General features: G+C 37.9%; 8 protein-coding genes across 8 annotated transcripts in view; 4 read left to right on the top strand and 4 right to left on the bottom strand.

Moving 5' to 3' along the window:
• Positions 1-5,068, top strand: part of LOC135076985 (NBAS subunit of NRZ tethering complex-like) — a 43,954-nt gene extending 38,886 nt beyond the window's left edge. Inside the window, exons 40-44 of the mRNA XM_063971548.1 lie at positions 481-731; positions 2,587-2,713; positions 3,106-3,223; positions 3,623-3,739; positions 4,653-5,068. Of these exons, the coding sequence (XP_063827618.1) occupies positions 481-731; positions 2,587-2,713; positions 3,106-3,223; positions 3,623-3,739; positions 4,653-4,961 (922 nt within the window). The 3' untranslated portion in view covers positions 4,962-5,068. The remainder of the gene's footprint in view (positions 1-480; positions 732-2,586; positions 2,714-3,105; positions 3,224-3,622; positions 3,740-4,652) is intronic.
• The window catches only part of LOC135077259 (unconventional prefoldin RPB5 interactor-like protein), a 250,827-nt gene that overhangs the window by 41,465 nt on the left and 186,150 nt on the right, over positions 1-23,212 (bottom strand). The gene's annotated exons all lie outside the window — the stretch shown is intronic.
• LOC135076918 (small ribosomal subunit protein uS11) lies at positions 5,584-6,719 on the top strand. Its single transcript, XM_063971471.1, has 4 exons — positions 5,584-5,855; positions 5,926-6,157; positions 6,283-6,348; positions 6,534-6,719. Exons 1-4 carry the CDS (start codon positions 5,686-5,688, stop codon positions 6,639-6,641), a joined length of 576 nt encoding a protein of 191 aa, XP_063827541.1. The 5' UTR covers positions 5,584-5,685; the 3' UTR covers positions 6,642-6,719.
• LOC135076846 (proline-rich protein PRCC) lies at positions 6,707-8,570 on the bottom strand. The gene is made up of 6 exons (XM_063971351.1): positions 8,397-8,570; positions 8,066-8,319; positions 7,932-7,985; positions 7,341-7,844; positions 7,043-7,258; positions 6,707-6,851 (listed from the first exon to the last, which is right to left on the bottom strand). Exons 1-6 carry the CDS (start codon positions 8,494-8,496, stop codon positions 6,765-6,767), a joined length of 1,215 nt encoding a protein of 404 aa, XP_063827421.1. The 5' UTR covers positions 8,497-8,570; the 3' UTR covers positions 6,707-6,764.
• On the top strand, positions 8,762-15,104 carry LOC135077805 (coiled-coil domain-containing protein 124). The gene is made up of 5 exons (XM_063972375.1): positions 8,762-8,857; positions 8,928-9,107; positions 9,184-9,366; positions 14,371-14,477; positions 14,567-15,104. The coding sequence occupies exons 2-5, from the start codon at positions 8,949-8,951 to the stop codon at positions 14,748-14,750; spliced, it is 633 nt and encodes a 210-aa protein (XP_063828445.1). The 5' UTR covers positions 8,762-8,857; positions 8,928-8,948; the 3' UTR covers positions 14,751-15,104.
• Positions 15,094-17,019, bottom strand: LOC135077153 (2-(3-amino-3-carboxypropyl)histidine synthase subunit 2). Its single transcript, XM_063971737.1, has 6 exons — positions 16,762-17,019; positions 16,575-16,687; positions 16,265-16,479; positions 15,974-16,180; positions 15,634-15,893; positions 15,094-15,549 (listed from the first exon to the last, which is right to left on the bottom strand). Exons 1-6 carry the CDS (start codon positions 16,897-16,899, stop codon positions 15,112-15,114), a joined length of 1,371 nt encoding a protein of 456 aa, XP_063827807.1. The 5' UTR covers positions 16,900-17,019; the 3' UTR covers positions 15,094-15,111.
• Positions 17,388-23,212, bottom strand: part of LOC135078003 (14 kDa phosphohistidine phosphatase-like) — a 516,815-nt gene continuing 510,990 nt past the window's right edge. Inside the window, exons 2-4 of the mRNA XM_063972585.1 lie at positions 19,547-19,664; positions 19,160-19,359; positions 17,388-19,078 (exon numbers count right to left, since the gene is read on the bottom strand). Coding sequence (XP_063828655.1) covers positions 18,884-19,078; positions 19,160-19,359; positions 19,547-19,622 — 471 coding nt within the window. The 5' untranslated portion in view covers positions 19,623-19,664 and the 3' untranslated portion in view covers positions 17,388-18,883. The remainder of the gene's footprint in view (positions 19,079-19,159; positions 19,360-19,546; positions 19,665-23,212) is intronic.
• LOC135074833 (uncharacterized protein C19orf47) lies at positions 20,062-23,084 on the top strand. The gene is made up of 6 exons (XM_063969216.1): positions 20,062-20,203; positions 20,583-20,754; positions 20,875-20,993; positions 21,307-21,403; positions 21,489-21,574; positions 21,671-23,084. The coding sequence occupies exons 1-6, from the start codon at positions 20,185-20,187 to the stop codon at positions 22,219-22,221; spliced, it is 1,044 nt and encodes a 347-aa protein (XP_063825286.1). The 5' UTR covers positions 20,062-20,184; the 3' UTR covers positions 22,222-23,084.

Below are 23,212 nucleotides of genomic sequence, written 5' to 3'. Positions count from 1 at the left end.
TTTACTCTGCTAGTAACCAGGGCTGCAAGCACAGCTGGGGTGATGCGCGTATTCTCTGCAGTGAGTATTATTGTTTTTTTTTCTGTAAGGAGCAAAGGCGTTGAGCAAGCAGCCTAATAACCAGGGCTGCAACCACAGCTGGCGCGATGCGCGTATTCTCTGCAGTGAGATTAGTGTTTTTTTTCTGTAAGGGGCAAAGGCATTTAGCAAACAGCTTTCTGGAGGTGTCAAAGGCGTTGAACAAACAGCCTAGTGATTAGGGCCTCAAACGTTGGCTTGCCAGCGCTTGCGCAGCGATAATGCGGCGCACCAACTCTTTTATTAAACTTAATAACGGACGACAGCGCTGCGTAGGTCCGGTGTTCAGCAATGGCATCTTGGTTACGCTGAGCCAGTTTTGTCGACACTGCGCAGGCGCTGTTTTAAATCGAAACTTATGTTTTCGAATTTTCTTAAAAATCAAAAACATCTCACCCACAGGGACGTGGAAACCCTAGTGGACAGGATAATGCAGTACCACAAGGAAGGCGTGAAGTTCCCCGAAGAACTCCTCGAGAGCGTGATGCACGCGGGCTCTTCCCTAGGGTTGCCACCACACAAGCAGATCGCGTTGCTGTCGCTAGGGCGAGCGCGCGTTTTGTCTGGAGACGACCTGCCGCGGGTGGCGCGTTATACCGCCGACCTACTACGCGGAGAGTGGCCTGATCTGGATTATGTACAGGAGCTAACGGGTGAGGGTTATTGTACTTATTGATGGGGCGAGACTTTAGGAAAAAGTGGAATAACACGCGGGTGAGCGAAGTGTGAGCCGCCGCGTGCTGTCTGGTGACGACCTGCCGCGGGTGGCGCGTTATACCAGGCCTGTTCATCTCCGCGAGTTTACATCGAAAACAAAACACGCACGATGGCCCACCTACAGGATACTATTCGACAAGGCCTCACATATGAGCGAACATTGACTCACGCACAAGTATTCTTGTGTATGATGGAAGAAAATAAAGAAAATGGTGTACCTACTAAATACTGTGCAGTATTTAACTGCCTAAATAATAATAAAAACACAGAATGTACTTTTTTAAGTTGCCTCAAGACACTGAGAGGTAAATAAGTAGTTAATATTATTCATGATAATTCATGCTAAATCATGTATTTCCTCCGCCATTTTCCGCAGTTTGGCACCTCACGTCACATCATTTTACCGAAGTCAGCCCTATAGCTTCGGCGCAGTGCCGATCACTGACGTTTGTCAACAAAATGGTGCTTGACTCTTGAGACAGGCTAAATTACACCATATTGTCAATGACATTGAGCATACAATTTTTAAATACCTTCGTGAAGTAAAACTTCTGTACGTAGTACTTATTATTATTCTGTGGTTATACCGCCGACCTGCTGCGCGGAGAGTGGCCTGACCTGGATTACGTGCGGGAACTCACAGGTAAGGGCTATTGATCATCATCGCCATCATCATTTCAGCCACAGGACGTCCACTGCTGAACATAGGCCTATGGATTATGTGCGGGAGCTGACGGGTAAGCATAGGACCTGCTTCGTCATTAGCACAAGCAGATCGCGCTACTGTCGCTGGGGCGAACGTGAGTTGTCTGGCGACGACCTGCCGCGGGTGGCGCGTTATACCGCCGACCTGCTGCGCGGAGAGTGGCCTGATCTGGATTATGTGCGGGAACTGACGAGTAAGCATAGGACCTGCTTCGTCATTAGCACAAGCAGATCGCGCTACTGTCGCTGGGGCGAACGTGAGTTGTCTGGAGACGACCTGACGCGAGTGGCGCGTTATACCGCCGACCTGCTGCGCGGAGAGTGGCCTGATCTGGATTATGTGCGGGAACTGACGAGTAAGCATAGGACCTGCTTCGTCATTAGCACAAGCAGATCGCGCTACTGTCGCTGGGGCGAACGTGAGTTGTCTGGAGACGACCTGACGCGAGTGGCGCGTTATACCGCCGACCTGCTGCGCGGAGAGTGGCCTGATCTGGATTATGTGCGGGAACTGACGAGTAAGCATAGGACCTGCTTCGTCATTAGCACAAGCAGATCGCGCTACTGTCGCTGGGGCGAACGTGAGTTGTCTGGAGACGACCTGACGCGAGTGGCGCGTTATACCGCCGACCTGCTGCGCTGGCCTAACCTGGCTGGCCTGGCTTACGTGCGGGAACTTACAGGTAAGGGCTATTGGTGGGGCGAGTCAATGGGGATAACCCCTAGCTGTTTACTGATACTGCCCCGTCGTATATCACGCAGCAAGCAGCTGTTCTGTTCTACAGGGTGCTCAAAACACAGGGTATTATTACAGGGATAGGTACAGAAAATTATGAAGTCTGACGATGCTTGGTACAATTTTATGACTAGTGTATAAGATATTGTATGTACACACAGTCACATTGTTAACTATCCATTTCCGTTTTTGCTCTCGCTCTCATTAAATGGTGATTCTTTGCTATAGAACGAGACGACATGACAGGCAATGGATAGTTAACACTGTTGCCGATGGTACCTATCTAGTAGGCAAAGGAAGACTTGATGATGACTTTGGTATTGTCGCAATAAACAAGTGTATTTTTGCAGAAGAGAAGCTGTTAACCCCTGAAGGCCGGTGCGAGGCGTTCTCGACGCTAATATGTGCGGCCGACACGTGGCAGCGACGCAAAGCGCTTGTCGACGCGCTTAACTGCTGGCCGCATACACTTAACAGGTTAATATTCATTCATTCATTCAGCTACCAATATTCTGAAGGTTTGACAATGTTCACGTTGCTTCACGTATCAAGGCGGAACGAAATTTTTGTCTTGGTAATTTCTAAAGTCCAAAGTGCGCGCTCGCACACTCACTGCGGCCAGTCGCACAGTCGCAACAGCAATATAATTACGCGCGAGCGATAAGGATGGGTAGCTTCGGGTCATTGAACGAAAATCTATGAGCTCGGCGATCGGACTTTACTAGCTCTTTAAAAGAAAGAAAGAAAGAAAGAAAAACATTTATTTGGTTCCAACTTAAAAAATATAACACACAGAATCAGATAACAAAAAACAAGTATAAGTTAGAAACAAAATTAAAATGATTTATTTCTAAAACTTTATGTTGCAGCGACTCGCGAAGCCTCCACTGCGTGTACTTAGCATCGTTGCTGTCTTACACCAGTGAGCTGAAGGAAAGCCTGGTCTTGATCAAGCTGCTGCTCAGGCGACCGGTGTTAAATGAAGAGGTGAGACTAAAAGTTCATATTTCGCGTTATTACTGGAGGTATGCTATTTGCAAAGAGTTAAAGAGCTGTAGGTCTAGACAAGTGCCACTTTTTGATCGAATCGAAAATCGAATCCGTTGTAGCTCCATACAAAAAAGGCCTTTCGATCATCTTTCGGCATTAAAACTGTCGCGTTTTGCGACTTGTCTAGGGGGGCTGGTCAATCAACTGTGAACCCTATTTATGTCAATAGTTACAGTAAATAGACAGTTGTATCAGAGTAAATACAAATAAGTAGGTCATCTTCATAGAAACGCACCTATGAATCTATCGGTTCTGGTATCTGGTTGTATCTATCGGGACATTAGAGAAACAGAAATCCTGAGCCTAGAGTTCGTGTAACCATTATTACATTTGCAGGAAATAAAATTGGTGTTGGAGTCCGTGCACCCGGCGGTCTGCGTCAACGCACTTTGGAGCGCCGCGCTCGCTCGCGCGCCGCCCGCCGCCGTGCTGGCGTTACTGCGCGCGCACAAGGTAAATTGGTGCTTATGTAGTTGTAATTAGGGTGACTTTGCAACCAAAACGAATTTTAAGTTCTGTCATCGCTGAGGAATCTTATGTAGGTGTAATAAGCGCGATTTTGCAACAAAAATGTAAAGTAGCAGACGACGCCGCATCTCTTCAGTCTGCCCGCGACCATGACTCGTGCAACCGAGCCGAAACGTCGGGAGGGTAAATATTATTTACCGTTAAAATAGATATTGTTGCAATAAATCCCGTGAAGTGATAATTTTAAAAATGTAAAGTCTGATGATCTCAGTATGTGAGCGCGCCGCTGCCGTGCTAGCGTTACTGCGTGCGCACAAGGTACATTGTGCATCTTATGTAGTTGTAATGAGGGCTATCGTTTTAGCGCTCACCAGTTAGCGCCACTGTAGAGTAAGGTCCTGTCACTTGCTAGTAGCGAAGACAGTGGCACCAACTGGTGAGCGCTAAAGTGGTAGGAGGACTATCGCATTTGCACTCATCAAGATGGCGACACTGTAGAGTAAGGTCCTGTCAATCGCCAGGGGTGCCAACTGTTAAGTATAAAAACGATAGCCCTCATTAGGGCGGTTTTACAATAAACATGTATAGGCTGATGTTCTCTCACTAGGTGAGCGCGCTGTTGGACCATATGACAAGCTAAACGCTGAGGCATCTTGTGTAATTGTAATAAGCGCGATTTTGCAACAAAAATGAGTAGTCTGATGTTCTCTCAGTATGTGAGCGCGCCATCCGCTGTCGTGCTAAGGTTACTGCGCGCGCACAAGGTACACCACACTGCTGCATCTTATGTAGTTGTGTAATCAGGGCGGTTTAGCAACAAAAAATATAAGTCTAAATGTGATCAGAAACTGTCTCAATGAAACTGGACTAAATGACTAAAACGATATTTTTTTTACAGGAATCATTCCGCAAGCAAGAAATCGACGACGAACTCATCAAGGAGTTACTGGACAGTGGAATATTTATAAAATTAGTTTCTACCCCCATATACTCGTCAGTTATAAACTACATTATTAGCAGAGAATCTTCTAGCGACGAAGCCTCGAACGCCTACTCTGTGTCGTGGGCGGTGGAGGAGCTCCGCAAAGCCAACTACTTAGCAGAAGCTGGGCACCTGCAATTCCTGGCCATCGGGGTCCCTTCGCCACTCAGGGGATTCTCACAATCTATACAATATTGCAAAAAAATGTTTAGCAAAAAAATATAATCATTCTATTCTATAGTTCTAAGATTCAAATTATAATGAAATATATTGAAACTATAAATCAATGTCTATAAGTTATTGAATTATTTAATAAATGGAGATTCACTGGGTTTTGTTGTTTCTTTTTATTCAATGGGTTGTGGGCCTAATTAAACTGAATAGCATAGGTGCACATTGCATAATTCAACAACAAACAGTACAGTTTAGTCGAATAAAATGCTTTAAAGCATGGACCTATAAAAAAAGATGCTTTAAAGAGCATTAGGTAAAAGACAATATTGTGCAATGTTATCTGGTAGATAAAGTTAGCAGCACCACTACCCATACTTATTTAAACCATGTTAAATTAGGCCAAAACGCCATCTAACATCAATAAATCCCTAACTCAAACAAATCAATCGCTGCCATTCATTCCTCCTCCTCGCTATAAATTAACTTACTACCAGGGAAGATACCTTAGATTGGTGTAGCTTAGCTATGCTATGAGCACTAGAAGGTTCTCAGTACTTCTCAGGTGTAGAAAGGAACAACTGAAAGCAACGAAACGCATAGCACAAAATTTTATTTCCGATTACCAACATTGAACAAAACGCGCTTTAATAAAACGTCAACGTCAAACTGACAGTCTCGCTGTCAGTGACATTTTTAGGTTATATTTACAGGAACTTGAGTAATCGTCTGAATAAAACGAAATAAAAAGTTATTTTCAATACATAAAGCTTTTAAAATGCTCAGCGCTATCAGAAGTAGCATACGAGCTCCATTCGTAAGTGTGGGACGGCTGTTTCACACAACACCAGTACAGTCGAAGGAGAAGTTTGATCACAAGCGAATTCCTCAGGACGATGAAGGAGTTCAGGGGGAGAAACTCATTGACCTCGATTCTGTGCTCAAAGCGTATGTTTGCAATAATCTTTAAGTCTATTTTGCTAACACTTTACGAAGCTTATCAATCGACTTCTTTCAGGAAACAAAGCTTATTCCCAACAGCAGAGTCCGACGATTTGTTATTTGACGGTACACCGTACAAGCAGCTCCCGATCTGCAACATTCGAGTGAGCCACAACAACACAATATTCACTCTGACTGACTCAAATGGAGCTGTAAAGGTCCTCAAGTCTTGTGGTATGGAAGGTTTTAAGAACACTAAAAAGGGTACCAATATTGCAGCACAGACCACTGCTATCAGTATAGCTACGGTGAGTTATTCTTACGTTTTATTAGTGCCTATTGTTTCTACAATATTTCAGACATGTTTTATGGTGGATTAGTTTCCTTTACAACTCAAAATTTTAGATAATCATCCTTTTTTCAATGTTTTCAGAAAGCTATAAGTAGAGGTATCAAAACAGTAAGGGTCAAAGTGAGAGGATTGGGACCTGGGAGATTGGTAAGCTTTATAATTCCATAATTATAATGTTCTAATCTTGTATTGTCCAATGTTAAATAAATATCAATTTAGATTCAGATAAACAGATACAATTTAGCTATCAACATAATTCAAGAACTTTGTGCTAAGTAAAGCTAATTTTTTGTGCCTATTTTAGTTGTTTTTAAACTGTTTGTTCTTTACAGGCTGCTGTAAAAGGATTGCAAATGGGTGGTTTAGACATAGTGTCAGTGACTGACAGTACTCCAGTCTCATGGAACCCCCCAAGACCTAGGAAGGCCAGGAGACTTTAATCATTTATCTTTAATTCATTTACACCATGTACATTTTAGTTCAGTTAAATTAAAAATAAAATAACTTTTAAATAACAATTTTGTTTTATTTTTAGACTATTTACAAGTAATTAATCTTAACAACTAGAAACCATACTTTGACTGAGTTTGTCTCTTGGTCATTCTGTTATTAGCCCATTGATTCTGTAGTTCAGCTTCATTTGCCTTTGCCTGAAAATAATAATTGAATTAGAACCTTGTATTCCTCATTAGAATCCTCTTTAGGTAGGTAAAAATACTTTTCTGAGAAAAACACAAAATATGTCTCTAAGTAAGTTGTGGAATCAAAAAAGTTTTTACAAGTTTAATTAAATCTCGAAGATAATTTCTTTGGTGTTGATGCTATTATTATTATTAATTACCTGGTGGGCTAAGTATGTGATTTGATGCTTCCTCCTCTGCTGACTGGTGGGTTCGTCTCCCCTTCTCTTGCTGGCCGAGACTCTCTTGGTGGTGTCATCCATGAGCCCCTTGAGGAGCCACTCCCGGGCGTCTGCCAGCACCTCTTTCTGATTCACATCCACAATTTGGATTTCTTCTCTCTTTCTCTTACCCCGAGTTCCACATAGTTTCAGTATCTGTAAATAGAAGAGGTTTCTTTATTATAAAGTTTTGTTACAATTTTTTTATTTTATTTTTTCAATAAATTACTATACTTACAGCTTCATCATCAAGTACTGCTTCATTACTGGTACTAGCTCCATTTACATACTCATTTTCATACCCTGATGTAGAACTGTTAGGGTAGTCATATTGAGCATCACTACCTTCTTGCTCATGCAATGATTCAGCAGGATTTTCAGGAATATCCTGTTTGAAATATGATTGTAAACCTCGAGGTTCTTTTTCAGTTTTTGTATTTTTCACAATAACTTCTGTTGCTTTAGTATCTATGTCCAGTGGTATGTCCTCAATGGGTGTATCATCAACTCTGTTGATAGAAAAGAAGTCATTCTGCATCTCTTCATCATCACTATCATCAGAATAGTCTTGAGCCAAAGTATTAACTTGACTTTTTGCCTTTTTCATGGGCGATGGTAATGGCTTTTTCTTAGCTGTGGCAGTTGGCTTCTGAGTGAGTACATGAGGTACAAAAGATTTTGTAGTTGAACTTGAAACAGCATTTCTGGGTTGAGGCAATATACTTAACAATCCTGATTTTTTCTGTAAACACAATGAAAAATTAAAATATAAGGGACCGTCAAGAATTTTGTATTTAATATTTTTCTTACAAACACACTGATGACTTACCCCATTTGAGATTTTCGGTTTGTTACTTGGTATACTAGGTTCCACATCTTTGAACTGAAATTAGAAAGTTATCAATAAGTATTTAAACTTTACTTTCATTAAATCATTTATAAATTAAATTATTTTTTACTTACATCACTTAGAGAAGGGACTGTAATCTTGGCCTTGGGTTTAACCATACTGCTGGAACTTTCTTTCTTGTGCAGAAACTCATCGTCATCCTCTTCAACTGATGGTTTCTTCGTTGATGGTTGTGGCAGAAGATTGAACAGACTTTGACTGTAACTGTTGTTGGATTCTGCACTTGCTAAATTACTTGGTGTTTCTGATTTGACGTTCTCTGCTTCAGGTTTAGTACTTTGTAAATCTGGTTTGTGTATTGTTTGTGCTGGAATGTAAATTCAAATACATTTATGGAAAGAAAACAAAATATAATGTTAAAATCAAATATGTGCAAGTGCTTACCTTCTTCTATCTTGGTAGGCAATACAGCGACAGTTGTTGGATTTTCATCTTCATTTTCAGCATCACTAGAGTCACTGTAATCGTACGCAACCAAAGCCATTATTTAAATTGTAGTTTAAAGATTTTTATAGAAAAAATTGTTGTGTTTGCTTGCCTTGCCAGGCAATCGGTCATTTTTGAACAGAATGAACCCTGTCTCATCTGTGAGAATGAATGAGTGAGTTGCTATTTTTGACAATAGTTTTTTTTTATAATGGCTATGGACAATTGTGTTGGGCACTGTGCCTTTGCTGTGCTGTTTGATTGATAGTACACGATTGTGTGGAGAGCGAGGGCTATTTCTGAACGAAATCCAGCTGTTCTGTCATCTGTCTGACAGTAGTGTCACTTGTCAGTGTCAGAGTGTCACTGAAAAGTAGCGAAAAGTCGAAAATATATTTTATTGTAACTACTGATTTGAGGTAAGATATTTATTATACGCCTGACTTATTTAGCCACGAAAATGAAATTTATAGCGTTTTTTGTTTGTAGGTAGGCAGTGCAGTCATCAAAATGCCGAAGAAATTTACTGGCGAAAATAGTAAAGCTGTTGCTGCCCGGCAACGTAAAGAAGATGCTAAGCAGGAGAAAGAACAAAAAATTAAAAAGGTTATAGAGGACGCTCAGTGGGAAGATAATGATGATAAACTCAAGAAAAAGCAACAAAAAAAGGTTTGTAATATTTGGTTTTCCAGCAGTTTATTTTGATGTGGGTACTTTTACTTTATGGTGTAATTTTAATTATCAGGAAGATCAGGAAAAGAAACGCCTTGAACAACTACAAAAAAAGGCAGAGGCAAAAGCTTTGCTGGAAAAGGAGATGGAATCAATCAAAAGTGTGAAAGCCGCACCACCACCGCCAAAGATCACACGAGCACAGATATCTTTCGCCAAAGAGAAAGTTGTGAGGCCAGAGCCTGTAAAACCTGTGGTAAGGAGTTTTCTTTCCATTCTCAATCTAGATATTCAATGTAAGATTGATTTAGTTTGCAGTCTTCTCAACAAAAAGACCTATTATTCGGCATGTGACGATGCACAGCATCTGGTGAGAGATGCGTCTACTTCCGGTGTAGTTTTTTACCATTTTATACCTTAAATGACGTCATTTCCGCAATTATTTAATAGGAATTGATTTGACTTACTTCCGTTTGCCGCCATTTTAGTCACCTGGGGGCGAGCTTGCTCGGAGTTCTTCATAGCGTCTTTAACTTCCAAACTAGCAACATCGTAAGCAGAAACTCTGCTCAGATTTTTACTGAAATAATTTATTTCTCAACGTTCTTATACTAAGTTTAAAATTAAAAAGTGCAATTGACCGCGCGTGTGTGACCGCGAACGACATGTACGTGATGGTGGTTGGCGCCAAAGGGGACGAGTGTCTTCCGGACGACGAGCAGGTGGACCCAGAGCGTCGGATACCGGAGAAACTCGGACCCCGGCGAGATTCAAAACCGATGAAACGAGGTACGTGGGATTCTGATAGCTTTAACACTCTTTTCGATCAAATGAGCATTCTCGCGAATCTCTATATTGTATAAATAGATTGAATAACGTACCCACAACCATCTTATACAATTTTAACGGCGGCCCCGTCAGCCCCAATCGCAAACATTACCAATCAAAATACGTTGTTAGCATCACCACAATCGAACGATAACTCTTTCTGGTACGAGTTTCTTAATAAATACCCATTTAAAAAGGCTCATTGTGCTCATAAAATAAAGCACCTACAAATGCTTTACCACATCAACAAAGCACTTTAAACTACAACTATTAGTAGACTGGGTGGCCACCCCCAACACTGAGCCAGCTTACAGCTTGAATTATTAAATTCAAATGTTTTTTGCAAATCAAGAAGCTTAATAAGTATGACAAAATGTGCTAAGTACATCGAACATGTATACTTCTATTTTGCAACAACATATAAATTGTAATGTGACATGCAATAAACGTTTTTGAATTTGAATTTGAACATGTCACGAGCGTATCCTGGCTAAAATTCCTAATAAGCATTGTGCGAGGAGCACCCTCCCAGTGCTGGATTTTTGTTCGGCAAAATCACCCTGTGCTCGTACTGGTGATATCTAAAAAATAATCCGACCTTGGTTCTCTAGCCGGTCACTTCAAGCAAAATCAAAACATAATAATATCTTTATTTGCTTAGACTGATTAAATTAGTTCTTACAAATCGTCAAATACTAATAAGTAACCTTTACCTACACATCTTATTATCTTTAAAGCAAATACATAAGCCTCAAAATAACTCCCTTTGATTTAGAACAAAAAGCCAAGGATTCCAAATCAGTCCCTCCAAGCCGATGCTTGCCCCTGCAACGCCGTGCTTTATTCAGCGTCTTAACACTCTTGACTGTCTAGCGCTGACCAAATAAGAATAGCAAAGTCAAGTGACTTTCCACTCAGCAAATTCTACGGAGGCTGCCTTTGAGCGTATCTTAGGCAGTGGTAGGCGTCATCAGACTGCGGAGGTCAACCTGTTACCTGACAATGGTTCCAGGGATGCGTCTGCTATTCACCTCCAAGCCGGTGCTTGCCCCTGCACCTGCAACGCCGTGCTTTATTCAGCGTCTCAACACTCTTGACTGTCTAGCGCTGACCAAATAAGAATAGCAAAGTCAAGTGACTTTCCACTCAGCAAATTCTACGGAGGCTGCCTTTGAGCGTATCTTAGGCAGTGGCAGGCGTCATCAGACTGCGGAGGTCAACCTGTTACCTGACAATGGTTCCAGGGATGCGTCTGCCATTCACCTCCAAGCCGGTGCTTGTCCCTTCAACGCCGTGCTTTATTCAGCGTTTTAACACTCTTGACTGTCTAACGCTGACCAAATAAACCGAAATCCTGTTAAAACAGGTGCTGAAATTACCAGATAAGGCACCGCTCAGCATGAGCCTGCTCCTCACAATATTCCTTCGCAAGAAGGACAGACCAAACAACCTATTCTATTAAACGTCCTAATCATTTAATCATTAGATACAATTATGTAAGTATTGATCCGATCTGAAGTAGTTGAATGCTAAATTCTAAATCTGGATGCAGATACCGATCACAGAGACACCGCCGGCCTCTCCGCATGTCTTGTCAAGGTACCCTAAAATTATCAATCTCTCGTTCTCTACTGCATACCGAAAAACATTAATACAATCACAAACTACTTACTAAACCTCGTCACCTTTGACAAACTAGGCGAGACAGCAACTACTGGAACGGAAGGTTAGTGTGTAACATTTTATCTTCTGGAACACTTTAAACCTTGTCAATTACGTGAACTCAGGTTCAACAAGTCGTCATCTCTAAGGATTTTGTCGGTAAATACGAAATCTATACGACTCAACAAGTGCCTATAATGGTAAGCTTGATCTCCAGTGAGGGCTCATCACAACTCGACCCCACACAACCGATCCAATACACAAGACTCCAGCTCAGCATCTCTTAACAACCATCTGGATGTCTACAAAATATCAGAAATCATAATCAGCGATGGGGGATTTCTCATTCTTTCATTCATTTCATGTGCGTTCACTAATTTTGCTATCGGACAATCAAAGCATAGCCTATACTCGAAACTAAGGGAGGAAGGGGCACATTCAGAGCCTCTATTGGAACTGTCTCTCTAACTTTTCAACTTGAAAAACATCACCTCCTTTCGGTTCAGTCGGGTAAAAATAGCTCTGACAGCGCAAAATATTATCTCCCAGGTCGATTCAATCAAATTTATCTGACGATCTAGGTCGATTTACGGGGAAAACAACCTACTTAGTGGCATCTCCTGGGTTCAAATCTAAAGGTAAATATTCCAAAAGTTCGGGAAACTGGATATCCAGAGACCCCACAGAGATTCACCAGCAGCCTTTGCAAAGACTTCAACCAGGGTGGCTATGGTGGTAAACTAGGCTAAATCTTTGCTGTCCCGTTTCTCACCACAGCAAAAGGTACCTGCTTAGCACCTCGAAGTGACCTTTCTGGCTTTTCTTAGCAGGGCTCGAGGCCGACCCTCAAAATACAGAATCTCCACCATGTTCTTACCACATGGTGACCTCCACGTCAGGATCAGGTAACATGTAATTTTTTAGTATGTTGAGTTGGGGGTAATAAGGTATCGTTCCTAAAACATACCTGGCAAAAACCCACTTTAAAAACTTATAAAATAACCTGGCCTTGGTGGTTAAACTAATGGCCTAAGGAAAACAGTCGTAGCTATATACTTACCTCTTGAAGCTCGACAGCAAGATTTATTTGCTAGACTAAATCGTTTATCTACTCTTCTACTACCTTTATGCCCTGTGGGTCTAGACAAAATTCACTTTAAAATCGCAAACCAGTCGAAGGATGGTCGATTAGCCTTCTTTTTTCTATATGAAGTTATAACGTATCCAATTTTCGATTCAATCAAAAAGTGCTACTTGTCTAGGGGGGCTGGTATTACTAATCTAAAACTATATTAAAGATAACTTTAATTTTCTTACTAAGCATAAAAGCTTAACCAATTTCACTTCCCGATAAAGGCCTTAAACCCAACAGTAGGTATCTAAAATGTGACCTTTACGAGGCTTCTCGTAGACTAGCTTATGTATATTTTTCTCCTACCATCTACATCAGCTGCTGACATGACAAAACATAGTCTCACCTGAATAATTTCAAGATTAAGTTAATAAACCTTGACCTACGAGTAAGTTCGGCACCGTTACGGCATCATACAAACAACTGGGAAAAATGACAGCAAATCTCAAAAAACAACATAGGTATGCCCTAGCTACGGTTGCGTAAGTTACTGGAATCAGGCGAGCAGAGGCGAACAGCGGAATATATTAACACATTATTTATCTATTTTTCAACACCAAGTAATACTAGGAATCTACATGGATAAAAACAGTATAAAGGTTGTTGGATTTAAAACCTCTCCTGGCATTGTTGACTTCGTTGTGGCATCTTTAATTTGGGTTGATATTTAGCCATAGATTAAATTATTTGATGAGATATTGGTGTAGGCAGAACAATAATAGCAATATTATAAGGCAGACACTTTTATTAACTGATCTACGACCGATATACCAAATAACATATTATTTAATTAATAACTTTCAATCAACAGATCTAAAGCATGCATGTTGGATACTCTTCAATCACATCGTACGCCTGTATTATAAACTTATGTTGATGACTCGCATGAATCTTACTGCCATACGGGCAAATTATATCAATACACACTCAATCTGCATTTTAATGAGGAAAGAATTTCTGAATTCAGTTCAGTAGCTTTCCAGTTTATTCATTTCAAACATACAAAAGTACAAACCCTCCTACTTTGTGATATTAGTGCTGCTCTCACTGTGCATTTAGAACAAAACATGTTAATACCCTGAAATTAATCATGTTCTAATCTAGTTCTGTTACAGAAACTCGAAAACTTTCATCACATAGCGCCATTGGTAAGTAGTCACCAGGAGCTAATAAACAAGTCTCTCACCAGATGCTGTGCATCGTCACATGCCGAATAATAGTACAAGTTTTACAAAACAATAAAACTTGTATTATTGAGCAGAGACGATGCACAGCATCCCAAGAAGGCCTCCTGGTGAGCTCTCTATGAAGAACTCCGAGCAAGCTCGCCCCCAGGTGACTAAAATGGCGGCAAACGGAAGTAAGTCAAATCAATTCCTATTAAATAATTGCGGAAATGACGTCATTTAAGGTATAAAATGGTAAAAAACTACACCGGAAGTAGACGCATCTCTCACCAGATGCTGTGCATCGTCTCTGCTCAATAATACAAGTTTTATTGTTTTGTAAAACTTGTACTATTTTACAGGAAATCACAATGTTACTAAGGTCAAAATATAATGCATTAACTGAATGTATGATGGACAGGACCTGTAGTGACCTTGAATGTTCATGTTGCAATAAACTATTGTTTTACAGCCATCAAGGGTAGTGGTCGAGGAGCCACCGCTGGAAGAGAATCTCAATAGGCTGCAGATTGAGGGAGAAGTTGCTCAATCGGTTGAGGAAGCTATATCAATACTCGGGTAAATTATAGAAGAACTATTGTAGTCGTGATTATTTTATAATTTAGTGTCTTAAAACTTGCCATACCTACATCTTATTTTTTTTACAGTGATCAAGCTGACATTGACAAGCATCCTGAAAAACGACTGAAGGCAGCATACACAGCATTTGAAACTTCCAACTTGCCTAGACTAAAGCAAGAAAACCCTACTCTTCGTCTGTCCCAGCTGAAGCAGATGCTCAGGAAAGAATGGTTGAAGTCGCCACAGAATCCACTCAATCAGAAGGTTTAATTTCTGGTTTTTATACACAATTTTTCTAGTACTACCTACAGAAAATTTATGGTTTAACACATTATGTAGCAGGTATGTAAATAATCACAGTCAGAATTAAAAGTATGTAATGCAATAAAATTATTTCAAGTAGTGATGTTAAAGAATCAATTCACTCTTATTAGATTGAAGATTTTAGCAGTTACTATATTGGTCACTTCTTATTATTTATGATGTTTTTTTTTAAATTATAATAAAATAGCTCTTCTTTTTTTTTCTAAATTTTTATTTTACTTGTAAATATGCAGTCTTACCCAGTAGGACATAAATGTTATCAACAAAAAAAAGTCAAATAAAATTAATGTTGGTTTTAAATCGTTTTTTATTTCTCTGGTTCATTTTCATACTGTAATGGAATCCCACTTCGACCCTTCTCTACTTCTTTCACTTCAGTTTCGCCAAGTTTCTGCTCTAAACCCTTCCATGATCTATCCTGGAGGTTCTGTCCAATATTTTCCAAAGCCCAATTCTGTTTTTCTTCTAGAGCCATACTGCTGCCTATGGTGGACCCAACTTTAGTTTCTCTTATCTTGCCTGTGATGAGACTCACATCTGTGGTTTCCTTCACATGATCTATTTCACTAAAATGTCTTTTACCAGGCAGCAAGTCATCATAGTCGGTCACATGTGTTGTGAAGTATGGGTCTCTTTTTGAGTTCAGGGCAACTTCTAGTTCATATGGGTACACTATTGGCTTGTAGAAATCTCTGTTGCTGTACAAGTCATTCTCTGGGCATGCAATCATTACATAGATGTCAATCTAAAATGAGAAAATATAATTAATTTCTTGATAAAACTGATAAGAATAATTCATAAATACTGTTACTATGTCTAAGTAACTGACCTCAGGAAAATTGGCTAATTTAGCTACATTTGGCTTCCCAACAGACACAATATAGCTTTTCTTGCCATTGATACGACACAAGTCTTTCATTCTGCTGATGATGTCCTTGGTTTGTTCTCCAGCCAGCTTGCACACCAGGATGCCCACGGTGTTGGCGTCCTTGCACTTCTCCACCAGGAATCGTCTGCGTTTAAACCAGGTTGTTTCTTCCAAGTGTTCAATGTTCTTTGTGTCAGGGTCCAGGACATACCACTCCTTAGCTATAAATAAATCAATTATCGATATAGTAATTTTTAATTATTGAAGAACAATAAACTGTTTTTTTTTATGTAAATATTACCTGCAACAGAAATAGTGTAATTGAACAAAGTTTGTCCCCTGGATCCCAAGAACAGACAAATACAATGTTCCAATTCTTGTACAGGATGGCATTTGCCATTTGAATCTTGAATAACTCTTCCGAGGAATCTGATTTCTTTTTCTTCTTTTTCAACACAAGCTATGTAGCTATTTGGGTAGTATTTAAACCAGTGATTTTTTATTTCATCTGAAACAATAATGTTGGACACTGTAGTCTTAATTTATGTTACACATATAAAACAAGTCATATTTGTAATTCCAATGGACTTACCTTTACAATGTTCATATTCTTCACCATAAAATAAGCACAATTGAACTCCTGATTGAAAGTTATCTCTCAGAATGTTCATGGTTGAAGGAACCTCAATTTCTTTCTGCGGCAGCACATAGAATACAGGTTTATTGCATTTGGATAGACAGGTGTGGCCGTAGTGAACCACTGCATCTGCCTGCACGTGCATTGCTGCTACAGTGTCTACACAGCAGCTGAAAAATATACAAGTAGGGTTGTACACTTATAATTAAGTATCTGGGTATACTTATGTGATAACAACTTTATGAACAGCATGAATGTATTATACCTGGCATATGAAGTATCTCCAAGGATGTACAGATCAACATCAACTCGCTTTTTAATCTCTTCATATACTCTAGCACTAACTGATAGCAGTTCATCAGAAAATTGCAGACAAACCTGATAAAAAAGGAAATTTTAAGACTTGCAAATTAAGGATATTAGCATTATGAAGATTTGGAAATTTGATTAACCTTCAAAAAGTTGTTTTCAGATATCCATTTGCTTGTTTGTTCGACATCGAAACGAGTGAGTAAATCATCCACTTCTAAAGGTAAAACTTCAATTTCACGTTCAATGCAAACTTTTCCATCTGTCGCAAAATTTGCCATGTTTTAGTTGCGGGAAAATCTATAGTAAATTCACATAAAAATAATTACAAACAGTAGAGTTTCAGAAAGCACGTCTTCTCGTCTTCCGTGTTTACAAAGTTGTCAAAAATATTATTTAGCCGTCTGTCACTGAGTAGAAGGCATTTTTTATTTTACCGTTTATTCTATTTAGTATACCACAGATACACAATTTTATATAAGGTCTGTCCAGGCGCGGGCGTTTTCAAAAATAATGTTATCCTACTATGGGCCACTGCCCACTCTGTACAAGGAATGAATTCTCTAAAACTGTTTAACTTTTCCAAAAGACTAGTATAACCGATAGTGCCGAATGGAAAAAGAGAATGCATGCATTTCTGCAACATTTTAGGCAATTTTATTTGCTTTTCATGTTTGGGGGATGTAGGTAGGTAGTCTAATTTTAAAACAATTAATTTCAATCTGTATAATTTTATTTTAGACTGGTTTAGTTATTAAATAATACAAAATTCAACTATGGTTTTACTTTTATTTTAAAAAATAATACAGAAAACTAAGTTCATTTTCAGAGTACCTATTAATAAAATTCAAATTCAAATTCAAAATTCAAATTCATTTATTCACAGAAATACACGTCCATTAGATGTTTGTAAATAATCAATTTCGTTACAGTGTACCTTGCCATGACTGGCATGTGAAAGTTAATTAGGAGAACATGTCAAAATATTAATAATCTTATGAAAAGTCATTTCAACAATCCAATTATACTAATCATTACAATTAAATGTCAATTACATAAAATAACACACAACCAATATTAATACATAAAATTTCACAATTATTTAATTCTAAAAAAACTCATTTACAGAGTAGAAACATTTATCGAGCAGCCACTTGTGCAATACATTTCTAAATTCAGGCATAGAAGCTCCCTGTATATAAGCTGGCAGTTTATTGAAAACTCTTATAGCCATACAAAATACATTTCTTTTATATAACGTTAAATTAATTTTGGGCAAATACAATCTGTTCTTGTGGCGAGTAGTCTTTTCTAATACCTGTTCATGCGTCTTAAAATTATCAGGATGTTTTTTTACAAATAGGCATAATTCCTTGATATATAAACATGGCAATGGCAATATTTTTAATTTTTTGAAGAGTGGCTTACAACTATCTCTATAGCCTGCCTGCCCCACACATCGCACGCATGCATTTTTTTTGTATTTTAAATACTTTTTCGGAATCAACAGAGTTCCCCCAGAGAATAATTCCATAATTTAGTATAGAGGAGACATAACCGTAATATGCCGACATCATTGCTTCATTGTTTGAAACGTATTTTAATCTTTTTAATACAAATACAAATCTGTCTAGTTTATTGCACACATTATCGATATGTGGTTTCCATGTGCAGTGTTTGTCGAGAATTACACCTAGAAATTTAGTTGTTTCGACCTCATTGATAGATTTATTTTGATAATGGATATTTAATTTAATGTCTCTCGATTGAGTTGTCTTAAAATGTATCCTATTTGTTTTGTCAATGTTTATTTTCATATTATTACTATCTAACCATGTCATCAATGTTTTTATTGTGTTGTTTATTTCAGTTTCAAGATCATAAGTTTTATCTGCTTTAATTAATATTGTCGTGTCGTCAGCATAAAGTAAACATTTGTGTCGTATTGTGTCGGGAAGATCATTAATTTACAATAAAAATAATATTGGACCCAAAATGCTTCCTTGGGGGACTCCAGTATCATTTATCACACAGTCAGAGAAAAAATCCTTTTTATAAAAATTCTGTAATCTATTTATTTTAGTACATTGCATTCGGCCACTGAGATAACTTGTGAACCAGTCATTTGCAATACCACGAATTCCATAACTGTGCAATTTATTTAATAGTTTTGAAAAAAGAAGTATTTTAATACAATTATGCAATGAGAATGCAGCTATTGACAACACTTATTCCTCATATAAATAAATAATTTGTGGAGTTAGCTCAGTATCCTTCATCACTGATTGTGATAGTGTATTCTGGATAAGCATCCTTCACTAGTTTTGCTGCCACCTCATGGTCTGCTTTGCCGTAGCCTTGAGAATAGCCATAAATATGGATTTTCTTATTTCCAGGATCATGAGATATTCTGCCACCACCCAGCGGCTCACAATCCAAAGGTTGGAGTTTTTCTTGCACCTGAATAAAAAAGGCACATCATGAGACTAAGGAATAGTAAATCTTAATGAGTTAGTTATTACTGACAGGAAGGAAACAGACCTCATCATAAATATCCGAGTGATAGTTGCATCTTTTGTATCCTCTTACAACCGTTACAGATGGCTCCTCATTGTTTTTCTCCTTGCCATACACCTTGACCAGTATGTATTTGAACACTCCTTCAGGATCTATGTCCACCTTTGGCACAGAATCAAGTGGGCAGGTGCACATGTTGCGAACTATGCGAAACTGGTAAGATGCTGAAAACAATAATCTAGCATGAGTTCAATAAATGATGTAAGACGAGGAATAAACAATCTCACAAGGCAATTTTGTTAAAGGTCATAAATTGCAACAGTACTCGTATTGCTAAATGACCAAAATAAAACTGGCTTGCTAATAATTCGGCCGGTGATTGAGGTTAGAAATGTTAGATGTTTTACTTACCTTTTGTGGGTGTAATCAAATGATCATATAAATAGGTGAAACTTTTGGCCCTTGCAAATAAACTGATAATACGCATTCGACTAAAACAAATAAATTACAACAATCACAAAAAGAAAAAGATCGAGAAAGACGTCAGCATCAGCTGTTTGCTGTCACTACTGTCATTCAGCAGGCATTAGGCAATAACAAAAAAACGTTTCTTTCTACAACATTAAAGTTCGACGTGGATGATAAAAATTATTTTAAAATATAATTTGCTTCGCGAAAAATTAATTAAAAAACTTTTTGATTTCTTAATTAAGAGTAAATTAAGGATCTTTGCTGTTCCTATATAACTGATACATAATAACATAGACATTGTAGTGTAGGTATAATATTCACAGGTATTGTACTGCTTTCTAGCCCGAAACCACGCCGAAACCAATGCTTGCTTGCTTTTAATTAAAAAATCATGTTGTTGGCTGTCAAAAAACCACAGACTATAGAGCGTATGTCAATTGTTGAATTGTCATTAATGTCATTGTTGTCAATGGTCGTCGATGGAAAAACGTCGTATTTTCAATCAATGAATTCTGAAATTTGATATTTCTGTGATTTCTGTTGTGAATTTATCATAATCTTTCTTTTTATAAATCACCATGGATTCTAATTTAACTGGTAAGTCATAAGTTAAGTTTATTTTAAGAATAATTCATCGCCCACAACTTTATCAAGGTTACCCAATTTCTTGCGAAGATGAGTGTGTTTGCAAGCTATTGAATTGTTTTTTTAACATGTTAGGACAGCTGTTTTAGCACTCCAATATCCCAAAAACAGTATCTTAATAGTGCACTTGTTTAATGTGTTAATTCTTATAATGGTGGTTTGCATTGGCAAGTAATAAAGCTGTGACAAAACTATTTGTAAATTAAAATAGCTAGTTGTCTAACTCCAATATAATAAATATTTCCCGTTTTAAGTGCGTACTTGTGAATTAATACGTGGTATTTAATGTATATCTTGTGAATTGTGTGGTATTTATTGTTTCTATTTGCAGGCATGTGGGTGAGCTTCTTCACGACGGCTGGCATTCCGTCGGACGTCGCAGCGACATACGCGCTGACCTTCACAGAGAACAGGATACAGAGTGACATGCTGCTGGACCTCAACAAGGAGTATCTAAGGGACATGGGCATATCAAGGATGGGAGACGTAATTGCTATTTTGAGGTAAGCACTTTGTAAAAAAAATACTTAGAGGTGAATGAATAATTAAACAAATAATATTGTACACTTGCTCTGTCCGTTATCTCCATGTTTGAAGATTAACATAAATAACATTTTTTGAAGGCATGCCAAGCAAGTACATGAAAATACAGCACGAGACCGGGTTCTTAGCACAACAGCCCCTCCCAAAGTGCCTGTAGCAGCCGTAACTGGACGATCAACGGTCACACAGCCATCTTCACGTAAGTATGAGAGAGAAAATGTAACATTTTGTTAGTTATTTTTTTATTTTACATTCAATAGCAAGTGCTTTAACTTATTATGATAGTTATAAACTACTAGCGGCTGCCCGCGACTTCGTACGCGTGGTTCCCGTTTTACCCCCTTAGGAGTTGAATTTTTCATAATCCTGTCTTAGTGAGCACCTATGAACCCCATGCAAAATTTGAGACTCCTAGCACTTGTAGTTTCTGAGATTTCGTGATGAGTCAGTCAATCAGTAACCTTTCGCTTTTATAGATATAGATTTTCAAAAGATGTTAAATATTATTTCAGCTGCAAGTCGCATGCTGGAACATTACACTCGAAACCCTCAAATTCCGGAGACGTCACCTACTGCTACTGCACAGAAAAGAAAGCTAGTTGAAACCAAGTAAGTGATTGTAATAAACAAAAAGCTTAAAATTAATTTATATGTATAGAAACTTGATTCAAAATAATATCTTTTATCTTATTAGAGTTGCTGAGATGGCTGATTCCAGTACAAAAAAGGCGCGAATGATACGTTTTAATGCAACTGTCAAAAGTCCACAGATTAAAGAAGGTACTTATTTTAGCCAAAATTGTAATAAAATCAATGATTGTTTTGCATTTATAGTTACCTAGTCATATCATTCACAAAATGATTGCTTTGATTCAGGTCCTGCCATCAAAAACACTGTCTTTTCAAGACTTGGGAATTCTGACACTGTTAAAACAGCCACAACAAATGTGCCTGTGAAGCCTATTTACTCACGGTTGGGATCTAAACCAGAAATGGCAGCAGAGGAACAAGTGATACCAATATCGAAAGATGCCCTTAAATATGAAGGTATTCTCAAGAGCCCTGCCCCGCCAGTATCCAAGAAAACAGTCACAGTTACCACCTCTTCAAAGAATAATATGAGGAAAATTGCCATCGGACGCACCATGAGGGCAGATGAAACTCCAGTAAGTGTGAAAGACAAATTAAACTTACCTAAATCTAAGTCTGTAAAATTCTCTAATCACATTGAGTACAAAGAAATTGAAACTGTCAAGAAGACCAATGTAGCAGTAAAAGGTGGTAAGCAGTTTACAACTTTTTTTAATAAACCTGAAAGGAGGCTATCTATGCCTGAAGGATCCAATGGAGTCAAAGCTAGGTTAGGCGCAAAGAATCCTAACAATTTAACGATAACTAGAAATGTTTTTAATAGATTAGGTGTATAACTGTATTGTGTCGTAATTTTAATTTAGTTTTAAGTGTGTTTAAGAGCAGTGGCTAGTTGATCCTGCAAGGAGGAGTGTTTCAGTTTTTATTGACATTTTATATGACAAGACTTGGACCATTAAAATATCTTTTAATTTTTATTCTATTACTTTCTTCCTATTACTTTTATAGACTGTCTATTAAATTTTTGTATTATTCAGTTGACAAAACAATGTTATTATACTTTTCCATAACATTTACATTTAAAACATTTTATAAAAGAAAACTAATATTATAAAAAAGAATTAATTAAATTATAAAAAAAAACTACTCAAAAGAGCTTGTTATAAATAGTGCCTATAACTAAAACAAGTATTCAATAAAATTACCCTGATATGCTAAAATAATATGAGAATCTCTCTGTTTTACAATTAATAAAAAACTTGAAGAAGTGAGATTAATTTAAAACGCATTTGTTGCATGGTTACGTAGCAAACTTGCCAGCTTATATTTTTGTAATAAAAAGTTGTGTATTTCGTTATACTTTTCAGTGTGTGCTATTAATTTGTGTTGGCTCATGGATATTTCAAATCCGTAAGCTACAAATCATAGAGTAAGATGTAAATATTTATCATAAATTAATATTAACTTAGGAACAAAATACACTAGTTCAAATGTTTTACAAAACATTGTATTTAATTGAAATACCTCAGCTAAATTTACTTTATATTGCTCAGGACATTGTATAAATAGCTTTTTTTTACTTAAAAGTAACTATGTATCGAATTATACTAGGAGTATCCTAAACTGAAATAACATACTTTTATAAATTAACACTAATAATTTAGTTCATTGTTTCGTGTCTTTCTTTTGTGTAATAAATCAATTTGTTTCTAAAAGGAATTTTTAATTTAATTTTCTAAGTAATGATGATAATAGTGTTAGTGTTCTAATGACGCACTTAATAATAATAATGACCCACTTAATAATAATAAATCGCCCACTTAAAGA

Source organism: Ostrinia nubilalis, chromosome 1, assembly GCF_963855985.1.
Source record: "Ostrinia nubilalis chromosome 1, ilOstNubi1.1, whole genome shotgun sequence".
In the NCBI taxonomy this organism is placed as follows: Eukaryota; Metazoa; Arthropoda; class Insecta; order Lepidoptera; family Crambidae; genus Ostrinia; species Ostrinia nubilalis.
Note: the sequence above shows the minus strand (reverse complement) of the source record. Positions and strands in the feature narration are given on the sequence as shown.

Bases quoted from the DNA above. Each gene is read 5' to 3' on its own strand.
- LOC135077805 (XM_063972375.1), top strand. From the start codon at position 8,949: ATGCCGAAGAAATTTACTGGCGAAAATAGTAAAGCTGTTGCTGCCCGG. The intron at 9,108-9,183 runs GTTTGTAATATT...TTTAATTATCAG, and splicing joins AGAAAAAGCAACAAAAAAAG to GAAGATCAGGAAAAGAAACG. The intron at 14,478-14,566 runs GTAAATTATAGA...TTTTTTTTACAG, and splicing joins GAAGCTATATCAATACTCGG to TGATCAAGCTGACATTGACA.
- LOC135074833 (XM_063969216.1), top strand. The intron at 20,994-21,306 runs GTAAGTATGAGA...ATATTATTTCAG, and splicing joins GGTCACACAGCCATCTTCAC to CTGCAAGTCGCATGCTGGAA. The intron at 21,404-21,488 runs GTAAGTGATTGT...TTATCTTATTAG, and splicing joins AGAAAGCTAGTTGAAACCAA to AGTTGCTGAGATGGCTGATT.
- LOC135077153 (XM_063971737.1), bottom strand. From the start codon at position 16,899: ATGGCAAATTTTGCGACAGATGGAAAAGTTTGCATTGAACGTGAAATT. The intron at 16,688-16,761 runs GTTAATCAAATT...CTTTTTTATCAG, and splicing joins CTGAAAACAACTTTTTGAAG to GTTTGTCTGCAATTTTCTGA. The intron at 16,480-16,574 runs GTATAATACATT...TATATTTTTCAG, and splicing joins GGAGATACTTCATATGCCAG to CTGCTGTGTAGACACTGTAG.
- LOC135076918 (XM_063971471.1), top strand. From the start codon at position 5,686: ATGCTCAGCGCTATCAGAAGTAGCATACGAGCTCCATTCGTAAGTGTG. The intron at 6,158-6,282 runs GTGAGTTATTCT...CAATGTTTTCAG, and splicing joins CTGCTATCAGTATAGCTACG to AAAGCTATAAGTAGAGGTAT. The intron at 6,349-6,533 runs GTAAGCTTTATA...TGTTCTTTACAG, and splicing joins GATTGGGACCTGGGAGATTG to GCTGCTGTAAAAGGATTGCA.
- LOC135076846 (XM_063971351.1), bottom strand. From the start codon at position 8,496: ATGGCTTTGGTTGCGTACGATTACAGTGACTCTAGTGATGCTGAAAAT. The intron at 8,320-8,396 runs GTAAGCACTTGC...TTTACATTCCAG, and splicing joins GCCTACCAAGATAGAAGAAG to CACAAACAATACACAAACCA. The intron at 7,259-7,340 runs GTAAGTATAGTA...TTCTATTTACAG, and splicing joins CAGTACTTGATGATGAAGCT to ATACTGAAACTATGTGGAAC.